This window comes from Loxodonta africana, chromosome 8 (assembly GCF_030014295.1).
Source record: "Loxodonta africana isolate mLoxAfr1 chromosome 8, mLoxAfr1.hap2, whole genome shotgun sequence".
In the NCBI taxonomy this organism is placed as follows: domain Eukaryota; kingdom Metazoa; phylum Chordata; class Mammalia; order Proboscidea; family Elephantidae; genus Loxodonta; species Loxodonta africana.
In genome coordinates, this window is record NC_087349.1 from 96,217,089 (window position 1) to 96,229,997 (window position 12,909).

The 12,909-nt window shown below is 39.1% G+C and overlaps 1 protein-coding gene across 1 annotated transcript in view; it reads right to left on the reverse strand.

Annotated features, from left to right (window-relative positions):
• Positions 1 to 12,909, reverse strand: part of DPY19L2 (dpy-19 like 2) — a 122,788-nt gene that overhangs the window by 33,208 nt on the left and 76,671 nt on the right. The window contains exons 14-15 of the mRNA XM_064290136.1: positions 12,618 to 12,719; positions 719 to 790 (exon numbers count right to left, since the gene is read on the reverse strand). Of these exons, the coding sequence (XP_064146206.1) occupies positions 719 to 790; positions 12,618 to 12,719 (174 nt within the window). The remainder of the gene's footprint in view (positions 1 to 718; positions 791 to 12,617; positions 12,720 to 12,909) is intronic.

Below are 12,909 nucleotides of genomic sequence, written 5' to 3' on the forward strand. Positions count from 1 at the left end.
TGGTATGGTAGTAGAGAAATGATGTTCTCATTGTTATCTGCTACAAATGTATACACACTGACTTGAGACAAGACAATTTGTAAACAATATAAACAAAGATGGTTCTGAGTATCTGGGGTGGAGGGGGGAACCTGAGCACCCACTGTCTTTAACTAGGCTTTCAGATAAGCCACTTCCAGACCAAGAAAATCTGCCTGAAATATTTTAAACATGATTTTTTTCTATTGTGACATTTTTTTTTTGTTGTGGAAATAGTGCATATGTAGAGAAAGATCTTGAAATCACAGCTATGTAAATCTCTCCTCTGCATGTCTGCCCAAATGGATCAAGTCTTTTCAGATACCAAAGTTGTCATGTACTTTTCTTTCGTTGCACCTATAATAATTGTAATTTTTTAGTCGTTTGTGTGATTATTTGCTTATGTTCCTAGACAAGAGTGGCCATATCTTATTCGTCCCAGTGTACCTAAAATGTTACTGCAGTGCTTTCATAGTAGGTGATTAATATCTTCAGAAAAAATAAGAACTTTCTCTAATGTAGCTTTTTAAACAACCCTTAAAACAGTAGGTAAAGAAAGGACCGAATTAAAAAAAACATAATTTTTAGGGAAGAGAAGAGTTCATCTTAAAAATGAGATAGAATTTTGAGCTATTAATATTAGTCTATTATAGTCCTAACCTTGAAGCCAAAAACAAAGTGAAAAAAAATTTTTAAATACCTTTTTAAAGATTAAGCAAGTAATCACCATAACAACAGGAAGCAATAATGTCTTTGTGTATCTCAATGGTGTCTGTAACATAGCAAATTATCAAAAATAAGTTACTTAATTTTACTTTATATGAATAAAAATCTACGTAAAACTGAGTGCCACAATGCAATTTCCTAAAGATAAACATATCTTGGTCATTAAAACCAAAAAACCGTACCTGATGTGGTTGAGTAGATGCCTACTCATAACAAACCTATAGGGCAGAGTAGAACTGCCCCATAGAGTTTCCAACGAGTACCTGGTGGATTTGAACTGCCAGCATTTTGGTTAGCAGCCGTAGCACTTAACCACTATGCCACCAGGTTAACCCAACAAAAACCGTTAGCAGCATATAAATTTACCAGCCTCTAGGTTCTAATACAAGAATCATAAAATTATAAGCAAAAGGTATACAAAATACAAAAATTTTAATGATATAAACAATACTATAAAACCTAGAATTAGATATGTCTATTAATTTGTTCCATTCTATTGGTTTATCTTTTGTTTACTGACATAATATTGTTTTAAATGTGTGTTTACTCACTCCTGGGCCCTACATTATCATTTCCTGTGTTACGACATTCTATGTTTTCCTTAGTGTGACTGAAGCTAAAAAGGAAGAAAACTAGTCTAAGTAATTACTCTAAACATCAGTAACTACTGAAATGACATCAGCTAAATAACTCTCATGAACTATTATTGTGATAGGGAGTGATTCACCACATAACTAAATTTTGTTTCTTGAGGGCAATAAGATGCCCTGGTGGCACACACTGCTAACCGAAAAGTCTATGGTTTGAATCTACCAGCCACTCTGCAGGAGAAAGGTGTGGCAGTCTGCTTTGATAAAGATTTACAGTCTTGGAAACCCTGTGGGGGCAGTTCTACTCACTTCTACAGGGTTGTTGCGAGTCGGAATCAATTCGACAGCAATGGGTTTGGTTTAGTTGGGTTTGAGGGCAGGAACCAAGTCATATTCCTCTTTTTAACCCTACAAAAAACTACCTCACAGATAAATGCTGGCTAATAATAGTTTTTGCATGAATGTGTAACTAGTTAGATGGATAAGAGAATAAAGTGTGATAAAATTTCATTATTAAAAAAAAAATTATTATTCATTATTAAAATTCATTATTAGTCACGTTTAATTCAGAGTTCTTAAACCAGGGCTGAACCAGTGACCTTTTCATTTTCTATGAAAAAGAAAAAATTAAGCAGCAGGTAGAGGAAAGAGCATGGATTGGAGTTAGTAGACCCATGTTTTAAAACTGGCTCCACGGTATACTTTAGGCAAGTCATTTAAACTCTGTTTTCTTCATCTGCAAATGAAAGACGTATACTACATTGTCTCTAAGAAGGAAAAGGAAATATTTTAAAGCCTAGCAACATGAGCTATTTTTTTTAAGGATATTGCTGTTATTAAGTGCCATCAAGTCACTTCCAACTCATAGCGGCCCTATGTACAACAGAACAAAACACTGTGTGGTCTTGCGCCACCCTCATAAACTATGTTTGAGCCCATCGTTGCAGCCACTGTGTCAATCCATCCCACTGAGGGTCTTCCTCTTTTTCTGCTGAGTCTCTACCAAGCATGATGTCCTTCTCCAGGGATTGGTCCTTCCTAATAACATGTCCAAAGTACAGGAGACAAATCTCGTCATCTTCGCTTCTAAAGAGTACTCTGGCTGTACTTCCTCCAAGACAGATTTGTTTGTGCTTCTTGCAGTCCGTGATATATTCAATATTCTTCGCCAACACCATAATTTAAATGCATCAGTTCTTCTTCCATCTTCTTTATTCATTGTCCAGCTTTCACATGCATATGACATAATTGAAAACGCCATGGCCTGGAGTCATCACAATGACATCTTTGCTTGAAAGGGGTCTTTTGCAGCAGATGCGCCCAATGCAATATGCTGTTTGATTTCTTGACTGCTGCTTCCACAGTTGTTGATTGTGGATCCAAGTAAAATGAAATCCTTGACTAAGTCAATATTTTCTCCATTTATCATGATGTTGCTTATTGGTTCAGTTGTAAGGATTTTTGTTATCTTTATGTTGTGGTATAACCTATGCCAAAGGCTGCAGTTTTTTTTTTGTTTGTTTGTTTTTTGTTTTTATTGAACCTTAGATGAAGGTTTACAGAACAAACTAGTTTCTCATCAAACAGTCAGTACACACGTTGTTGTTCGATATTGGCTAACAACCCCACGACATGTCAGTACTCTCCTTTCTCAACCCTGGGTACCCTATTACCAGCTTTCCTGTTCCCTCCTACTTTCCAGTCCCCACCCCAGGGCTGGTGCACCCCTTTAGTCTTGTTTTGTTCCATGGGTCTGTCCAATCTTTGGCTGAAGGGTGAACCCCAGGAGTGGCCTCATTACTGAGCTAAAAGGGTGTCCAGGAGCCATATTCTCAGGGTTTCTCCAGTCCCTGTCAGACCAGCAAGTCTGGTCTTTCTTTTTGAGTTAGAATTTTGTTCTACATTTTTCTCCAGCTCTGTTCGGGACCCTCTATTATGATGCCTGTCAGAGCAGTTAGTGGTGGTAGCCGGGCACCCTCTAGTTGTACTGGACTCAGTCTGGTGGATGCCATAGCAGATGTGGTCCATTAGTTCTTTGGACTAATCTTCCCCTGGTGTCTTTAGTTTTCTTCATTCTTCCTTGCTCCCGAAGGGGTGAGACCAGTCGAGTGTCCTAGATGGCCACTCACAGGCTTTTAAGACCCTAGATGCTACTTGCCAAAGTAGAATGTAGAACATTTTCTTTGTAAACTCTGTTATGCCAGTTGAGCTATATGTTCCCTGACACCATGGTCCCCACAGCCCTCAGCCCAACAATTTGGTCCCTCAGGGAGTTTGGATGTGTCTAAGGAGCTATCCCCCCATGTGTCTGTCAGTTTGTCGTACTGTGGGGACTTGTGTGTTGCTGTGATGCTGGAAGCTATACTACCGGTATTCAGATACCAGTAGGGTCACCATGGAGGACAGGTTTCAGCTGAGCTTCCAGACTAAGACAGACTAGGAAGAAGGACCTGGCAGTCTACTTCTGAAAAGCATTACCAAGTGAAAACCTTATGAATAGCAGCAGAACATTGTCTGATATAGTGCTGGGAGATGAGCCCCCCCAGGTTGGAAGGCACTCAAAAGATGATTGGGGAAGAGCTACCTCCTCAAAGTAGAGTGGACCTTAATGACATGGATGGACTAAAGCTTTCGGGACCTTCATTTGCTGATGTGGCACGACTCAAAATGAGAAGAAACAGCTGCAAACATCCATTAATAATTGGAACCTGGAATGTACAAAGTGTGAATCTAGGAAAATTGGAAATCGTCAAAAATGAAATGGAATGCATAAACATCGATATCTTAGGTATTAGTGAGCTGAAATGGACTGGTATTCGCCATTTTGAATCAGACAATCATATAGTCTACTATGCTGGGAATGACAACTCGAAGAGAAATGGTGTTGCATTCATCGTCAAAAAGAACGTTTCAAGACCTATCCTGAAGTACAATGCTGTCAGTGATAGGGTAATATCCATACGCCTACAAGGAAGACCAGTTAACATGACTATTATTCCAATTTACGCACCAACCACTAGGGCCAAAGATGAAGAAATAAAAGATTTTCATCAGCTGCTACAGTTTGAAATTGATCAAACATGCAATCAAGATGCACTGATAATTACTGGTGATTGGAATGCGAAAGTTGGAAACAAAGGAGAAGGATCAGTAGTTGGAAAATATGGCCTTGGTGATAGAAACAATGCTGGAGATCGAATGATAGAACTTTGCAAGACCAGCGACTTCTTCATTGCAAATACCTTCTTTCACCAACATAAACGACAAATATACACATGGACCTCGCCAGATGGAACACACAGAAATCAAATTGACTACATCTGTGGAAAGAGACGATGGAAAAGCTCAATATCATCAGTCAGAACAAGGCCAGGGGCTAACTGTGGAACAGACCATCAATTGCTCATATGCAAGTTCAAGCTGAAACTGAAGAAAATCAGAGTAAGTCCTCAAGAGCCAAAATATGACCTTTAGTATATCCCACCTGAATTTAGAGACCATCTGAAGAATAGATTTGATGCATTGAACACTAGTGATCGCAGACCGGACGGGTTCTGAAATGACATCAAGTACCTCATCCACGGAGAAGGCAAGAGGTCACTGAAGAGACAGGAAAGAAAGAAAAGACCAAGATGGATGTCAGAGGAGACTCTGAAACTTGCTCTTGAGTGTTGGGCAGCTAAAGCAAAACGAAGAATTGATGAAGTAAAAGAGCTGAACAGAAGATTTCAAAGGGTGTCTCAGGAGGACAAAGTAAAGTATTATAATGACATCTGCAAAGAGCTGGAGATGGAAAATCAAAAGGGAAGAACACGCTCAGAGTTTCTCAAGCTGAAAGAACTGAAGAAAAATTCAAGCCTCGAGTTGCAGTAGTGAAGGATTCCATGGGGAAAATATTAAACAACGCAGGAAGCATCAAAAGAAGATGGAAGGAATACACAGAGTCATTGCACAAAAAAGAATTAGTTGATAATCAGCCATTTCAAGAGGTGGCATATGATCAGAAACCTATGGTACTGAAGGAAGAAGTCCAAGCTGCTCTGAAGGCATTGGTGAAAAACAAGGCTCCAGGAATTGATGGAATATCAATTGAGATGTTTCAACAAACACATGCAGCCCTGGAGGTGCTCATTCGTCTATGCCAAGAAATATGGAAGACAGCTTCCTGGCCAACTGACTGGAAGAGATCCATATTTATGCCTATTCCCAAGCAAGGTGATCCAACCGAATGTGGAAATCATAGAACAATATCATTAATATCACACCCAAGCAAAATTTTGCTGAAGATCGTTCAAAAATGGCTGCAGCAGTATATTGACAGGAAACTGCCAGGAATTCAGGCAGGTTTCAGAAGAGGACGTGGAACCAGGGATATCATTGCTGATGTCAGATGGGTCCTGGGTGAAAGCAGAGAATACCAGAAGGATGTTTACCTGTGTTTTATTGACTATGCAAAGGCATTCGACTGTGTGGATCATAACAAACTATGGATAACATTGCGAAGAATGGGAATTCCAGAACACTTGATTGTGCTCATGAGGAAGCTTTACATAGATGAAGAGGCAGTTGTTCGGAGAGAACAAGGGGATACTGATTGGTTTAAAGTCAGGAAAGGTGTGCGTCAGGGTAGTATTCTTTCACCATACCTATTTAATCTGTATGCTGAACAAATAATACAAGAAGCTGGACTATATGAAGAAGAATGGGGCATCAGGATTGGAGGAAGACTCATTAACAACCTGCGTTATGCAGATGACACAACCTTGCTTGCTGAAAGTGAAGAGGACTTGAACCACTTACTAATGAAGGTCAAAGACCACAGCCTTCAGTATGGATTACACCTCAACATAAAGAAAATAAAAATCCTCACAACTGGACCAACGAGCAACATCATGATAAACAGGGAAAAGTTTGAAGTTGTCAAGGATTTCATTTTACTTGGATCCACAACCAACAGCCATGGAATCAGCAGTCAAGAAATCAAAAGACACATTGCATTGGGCAAATCTGCTGCAAAGGACCTCTTCAAAGTGTTGAAGAGCAAAGATGTCACCCTGAAGACTAAGGTGCGCCTGACCCAAGCCATGGTATTTTCAATCACATCATATGCTTGTGAAAGCTGGACAATGAATAAGGAAGACCAAAGAAGAGTTGACGCCTTTGAATTGTGGTGTTGGCAAAGAATATTGAATATACCATGGACTGCCAAAAGAACGAACAAATCTGTCTTGCAAGAAGTACAGCCAGAATGCTCCTTAGAAGCAAGGATAGCGAGACTGTCTTACATACTTTGGACATGTTGCCAGGAGGGATCAGTCCCTGGAGAAGGATATCATGCTTGGCAGAGTACAGGGTCAGCAGAAAAGAGGAAGACCCTCAACAAGGTGGATTGACACAGTGGCTGCAACAAAGAGCTGAAGCATAATGATGATTGTAAGGATAGCGCGGGACAGGGCAGTGTTTCCTTCTGTTGTGTGTAGGGTCGCTATGAGTCAAAACCGACTCAACGGCACCTAACAACAAGGAGCTACCACGGTCCTGCCTTGTAGAGGCTGTGCTGGCTTCCCCAGTATTGCGTACTGTCTTACCCCTCACCAAAGTTACTGCTTATCTATTGTCTATTAAGTGTTTTGGCATCCCCACTGTTCCCCACCCCTCCCCACCCTTGTAACCATCAAAGATTGTTTCTTTTTGTATGTGAACCTTTTCATGAGTTTTTACAGTAGTGGTCTCATACAATATTTGTCCTTTTGTGATTGACTTATTTCACTCAGCATAATGTCCTCCAGATGCATCCATGTTATGTGATGGTTCACAGATTCATGGTTGTTCTTTAACATTGCATAATACTCCATTGTGTGTATGTACCACAGTTTGCTTATCCATTCATCTGTTCATGGGCATCTAGGTTGTTTTCACCTTTTTGCTACTGTGAACACTGCTGCAATGAACATGGGTGTACATATATCTATCGTGTGACGACTCTTATTTCTCTAAGATATAGTCCTAGGAGTGGGATTGGTGGATCATATGGTATTTCTATTTCTAGCTTTCTAAGGAAGCACCATATCATCTTCCAAAATTCTTGTATCATTTTGCATTCCTACCAGCAGTGCATAAGAGTTCCAATCTCCCCGCAGCCTCTCCAACATTTGTTATTTTCTGTTTTATTGATTCATGCCAGTAATGCCAGGGCGAGATGGTATCTCACTGTGGTTTTGATTTGCATTTCTCTGACGGCTAGAGATCCTGAGCATTTCCTCATGTATCTGTTGGCCGATGGAATGACTTCTTTGGTGAAGTGTCTGTTCATATACTTTGCCCATTTTTTTTTTATTAACTTTCATTGAGCTTCAAGCGAACGTTTACAAATCAAGTCAGACTGTCACATATAAGTTTATATACATCTCACTCCCTACTCCCACTTGCTCTCCCCCTAATGAGTCAGCCCTTCCAGTCTCTCCTTTCGTGACAATTTTGCCAGCCTTCAAGTCTCTCCATCCTCCCATCCCCCCTCCAGACAGGAGATGCCAACACAGTCTCAAGTGTCCACCTGATATAATTAGCTCACTCTTCATCAGCATCTCTCTCCTACCCACTGTCCAGTCCCTTTCATGTCTGATGAGTTGTCTTCGGGAATGGTTCCTGTCCTGGGCCAACAGAAGGTCTGGGGACCATGACCGCCGGGATTCCTCTAGTCTCAGTCAGACCATCAAGTATGGTCTTTTTGTGAGAATTTGGGGTCTGCATCCCACTGATCTCCCGCTCCCTCAGGGGTTCTCTGTTGTGCTCCCTGTCAGGGCAGTCATTGATTGTGGCCGGGCACCAACTAGTTCTTCTGGTCTCAGGATGATGTAGGTCTCTGGTTCATGTGGCCCCTTCTGTCTCTTGGGCTCTTAGTTATCGTGTGACCTTGGTGTTCTTCATTCTCCTTTGCTCCAGGTGGGTTGAGACCAATTGATGCATCTTAGATGGCTGCTTGTTAGCATTTAAGACCCCAGACGCCACATTTCAAAGTGGGATGCAGAATGTTTTCATAATAGAATTATTTTGCCAATTGACTTAGAAGTCCCCTTAAACCATGGTTCCCAAACCCCCGCCCTTGCTCCACTGACCTTTGAAGTATTCAGTTTATCCCGGAAACTTCTTTGCTTTTGGTCCAGTCCAGTCCAGTTGAGCTGACCTTCCATGTATTGAGTGCCGTCCTTCCCTTCACCTAAAGCAGTTCTTATCTACTAATTAATCAGAAAAAAACCCTCTGCCACCCTCCCTCCCTCTCCCCCTCGTAACCACAAAAGTATGTGTTCTTCTCAGTTTATACTATTTCTCAAGATCTTGTAATAGTGGTCTTATACAGTATTTGTCCTTTTACCTCTGACTAATTTCGCTCAGCATAATGCCTTCCAGGTTCCTCCATGTTATGAAATGTTTCACAGATTCATCACTGTTCTTTATCGATGCGTAGTATTCCATTGTGTGGATATACCACAATTTATTTACCCATTCATCCGTTGATGGACACCTTGGTTGCTTCCAACTTTTTGCTATTGTAAACAGAGCTGCAATAAACATGGGTGTGCATGTATCTGTTTGTGTGAAGGCTCTTGTTTCTCTAGGGTATATTCCGAGGAGTGGGATTTCTGGGTTTTATGGTAGTTCTATTTCTAACTGTTTAAGATAACGCCAGATAGATTTCCAAAGTGGTTGTACCATTCTACATTCCCACCAGCAGTGTATAAGAGTTCCAATCTCTCCGCAGCCTCTCCAACATTTATTATTTTGTGTTTTTTGGATTAATGCCAGCCTTGTTGGAGTGAGATGGAATCTCATCGTAGTTTTAATTTGCATTTCTCTAATGGCTAATGATCGAGAGCATTTTCTCATGTATCTGTTAGCTGCCTGAATATCTTCTTTAGTGAAGTGTGTGTTCATATCCTTTGCCCACTTCTTGATTGGGTTGTTTGTCTTTTTGTGGTTGAGTTTTGACAGAATCATATGGATTTTAGAGATCAGGTGCTGGTCGGAGATGTCATAGCTGAGAATTCTTTCCCAGTCTGTAGATGGTCTTTTTACTCTTTTGGTGAAGTCTTTAGATGAGCATAGGTGTTTGATTTTTAGGAGCTCCCAGTTATCTGGTTTCTCTTCGTCATTTTTGGTAATGTTTTGTATTCTGTTTATGCCTTGTATTAGGGCTCCTAACGTTGTCCCTATTTTTTCTTCCATGATCTTTATTGTTTTAGTCTTTATGTTTAGGTCTTTGATCCACTTGGAGTTAGTTTTTGTGCATGGTGTGAGGTATGGGTCCTGCTTCATTTTTTTGCAAATGAATATCCAGTTATGCCAGCACCATTTGTTAAAAAGACTATCTTTTCCCCAATTAACTGACACTGGGCCTTTGTCAAATATCTGCTGCTCATATGTGGATGGATTTATATCTGGGTTCTCAATTCTGTTCCATTGGTCTATGTGTCTGTTGTTGTACCAGTACCAGGCTGTTTTGACTACTGTGGCTGTATAATAGCTTCTGAAATCAGGTAGAGTGAGGCCTCCCACTTTCTTCTTCTTTTTCAGTAATGCTTTGCTTATCTGAGGCTTCTTTCCCTTCCATATGAAGTTGGTGATTTGTTTCTCTACCACATTAAAAAATGACATTGGAATTTGGATCGGAAGTGCATTGTATGTATAGATGGCTTTTGGTAGAATAGACATTTTCACTATGTTAAGTCTTCCTATCCATGAGCAAGGTATGTTTTTCCACTTAAGTATGTCCTTTTTAATTTCTTGTAGTAGAGCTTTGTAGTTTTCTTTGTATAGGTCTTTTACATCCTTGGTAAGGTTTATTCCTAAGTATTTTATCTTCTTGGGGGCTACTGTGAATGGTATTGATTTGGTTATTTCCTCTTCGGTGTTCTTTTTGTTGATGTAGAGGAATCCAAGTGATTTTTGTATGTTTATCTTATAACCTGAGACTCTGCCAAACTCTTCTATTAGTTTCAGTAGTTTTCTGGAGGATCCTTAGGGTTTTCAGTGTATAAGATCATGTCATCTGCAAATAGAGATAATTTTACTTCCTCTTTGCCAATCCAGATGCCCTTTATTTCTTTGTCTAGCCTAATTGCTCTGGCTAGGACTTCTAGCACAATGTTGAATTAGAGCGGTGATAAAGTCCTTTGCCCATTTTTTAATTGGATTATTTGTCTTTTTGTTGTAGAGGTGTTGGATTTTCTTGTAGATTTTAGAGATTAGACCTTTGTCTGATTTGTAATAGCCAAAAATTTTTTCCTAGTCTGTAGGTTCTCTTTTTACTCTTTTGGTGAAGTCTTTCAATGAGTGTAAGTGTTTAATTTTTTAGAAGATCCCAGTTATCTAGCTTATCCTCTGGAGCTTGTGTGTTGTTGCTTGTGATAAGTATCCTGTTAATGTCGTGTATTAGGGCCTCTAGTGTTGATTTTTTCTTCTGTGAACTTCATAGTTTTTGGCTTTATATTTAGGTCTTTGATCCACTTTGAGTTAGTTTTTGCATATGGTATGAGGTATGGATCCTGTTTCATTTTTTTGCAGATGGACATCCAGTTTTGCCAGGACCATTTGTTAAAAAGATTGTCTTTTCCCCATTTGATGGACTTTGGGCCTTTGTCAAAGATCCGGTGACTGTAGGTGGATGAATTTACATCTGGGTTCTCAATTCTGTTCCATTGGTCAGTGTATTTGTTTTTGATCAGTACCAGGCTGTTTTGACTACCGTAGCTGTATAGTAGGTTCTGAGGTCAGGTAGCGTGACTCCTCCTACTTTATTCTTCTTCTTCAGTAGTGCTTTACTTATCCGGGGCCTCTTCCCTTTCCATATGAAGTTAATAAGTTTTTCTATCCCTTTAAAGAATATTGCTGGTATTTGGATCTGTATCGCATTGTATTTGTAAATCGCTTTGGGTAGAATTGTCATTTTCACAATGCTGAGTCTATCCATGAGCTTGGTATGTTTTTCCATTTATGTAGATCTCTTTCGGTTTCTTGCAGTAGTGTTTTGTAGTTTTCTTTCTATAGGTCTTTTACATCCTGGTTAGATTTATTCCCAAGTATTTTATTTTTTTAGGGGCTATTATAAATGGTATTTTCCTGATTTCCTTTTTATCATTCTCTTTATTGGTGTATAAGAATCCAACTGATTTTTGTATATTGATCTTGTATCCTGCTACTCTGCTAAATTGTTCTATTAGTTCTAGTAGTTTTCTGGTGGAGTCTTTACGATTTTCTTAATATCATATCATCCACAAATATGGAGAGTTTAACTTCTTCACTACCAATTTGGATGCCCTTCATTTCTGCTTCTTGTCTTATTGCTCTAGCTAAGACTTCCAACACAATGTTAAATAAAAGTGGTGATAAAGGGTATCATTTTCTTGTTTCCGTTCTCAAGGGGAATGTTTTCAGGCTGCAGTTTTTGATCTTCATCAGTAAGTGCTTCAAGTCCCCTTCGCTTTCAGCAGGCAAGGTTGTGTCATCTGCATACTGCAGGATGTTAATGAGTTAAGGATAACAGCATGCATTTCCATGATTTAAAAATGAATTTTATATATTCATTAAAACTCATTAGTAGTATAACTTTCCTGGCAATGCTTTGTTAGAAAATTTGGAACTACTTGGAATATTAAATATAGCAAAACTGAATTTGTTAAAAATAAAAACAAAAACAAGAATTTGGGTTTTTTTTTGTTGTTGTTTTGTTTTATTTATTTATTTTTTTTCCTGAATGGTCCCATGCCCCCAGTTGGACTAGATTATTGGCAAGTAATTGAGACGTAGTAATAGTAATGAATGAGCCCTGGTGGCACAGTGGTTAAGCACTTAGCTGTTAAGCGAAAGGCCGGCAGTTCCAACCCACCAGCTGTTGTTACAGGCGAGAAAGATGTGCCAATCTGCTTGGAAACCCTATGGGGCAGTTCTACTGTGTCTTATAGCGTGGCTATGAGTCAGAATCAACCTGATGGTGCACAACAATGACATGCTTCATACTGTATGTTAAGCACTCTTTGTGGATTATCTCATTTAATAATTATTGATAACTTAAAGAAAAAAAATTTTTTTTTTTAAGATAGGCTATTATTAATTGATTTTACAGATGAGAAAAGAATGGAGAAAAGTGATATAATTATCAAAGGTTATAGTAAAACCTGATAGGGTAACCTAGTTAGGCTTTACTATAACCTGAGAAAAATATTTTGAGTTTCAGATTAAAAGCAAAATTTAAGAGCAAAAATGAAAAAAATAGAGAAATGTCCATACCGCTTTTTCCATAAAGTCAAATTCAGGAGCACAGGTGTATATCAAGGTATCAAAATCTGTATACCTTAAGATTCTGGCTGCTATAAGGTCACTCAGGCGAATCTGGAATAAAATAAAGTAAAATGAATTAAAATTATACAAATAATTATAGTCAGTCATAGTTGATTTTATGTAATAGCAATAAAGTCTTTAGAGCAAATAAGTCTAAGACACATGGATGCCCCTCAAAGAAAACAAAACAAAAACACAATTAACCAAATGTGCTATGTGCTGAACTGTGAAGATAAATGAA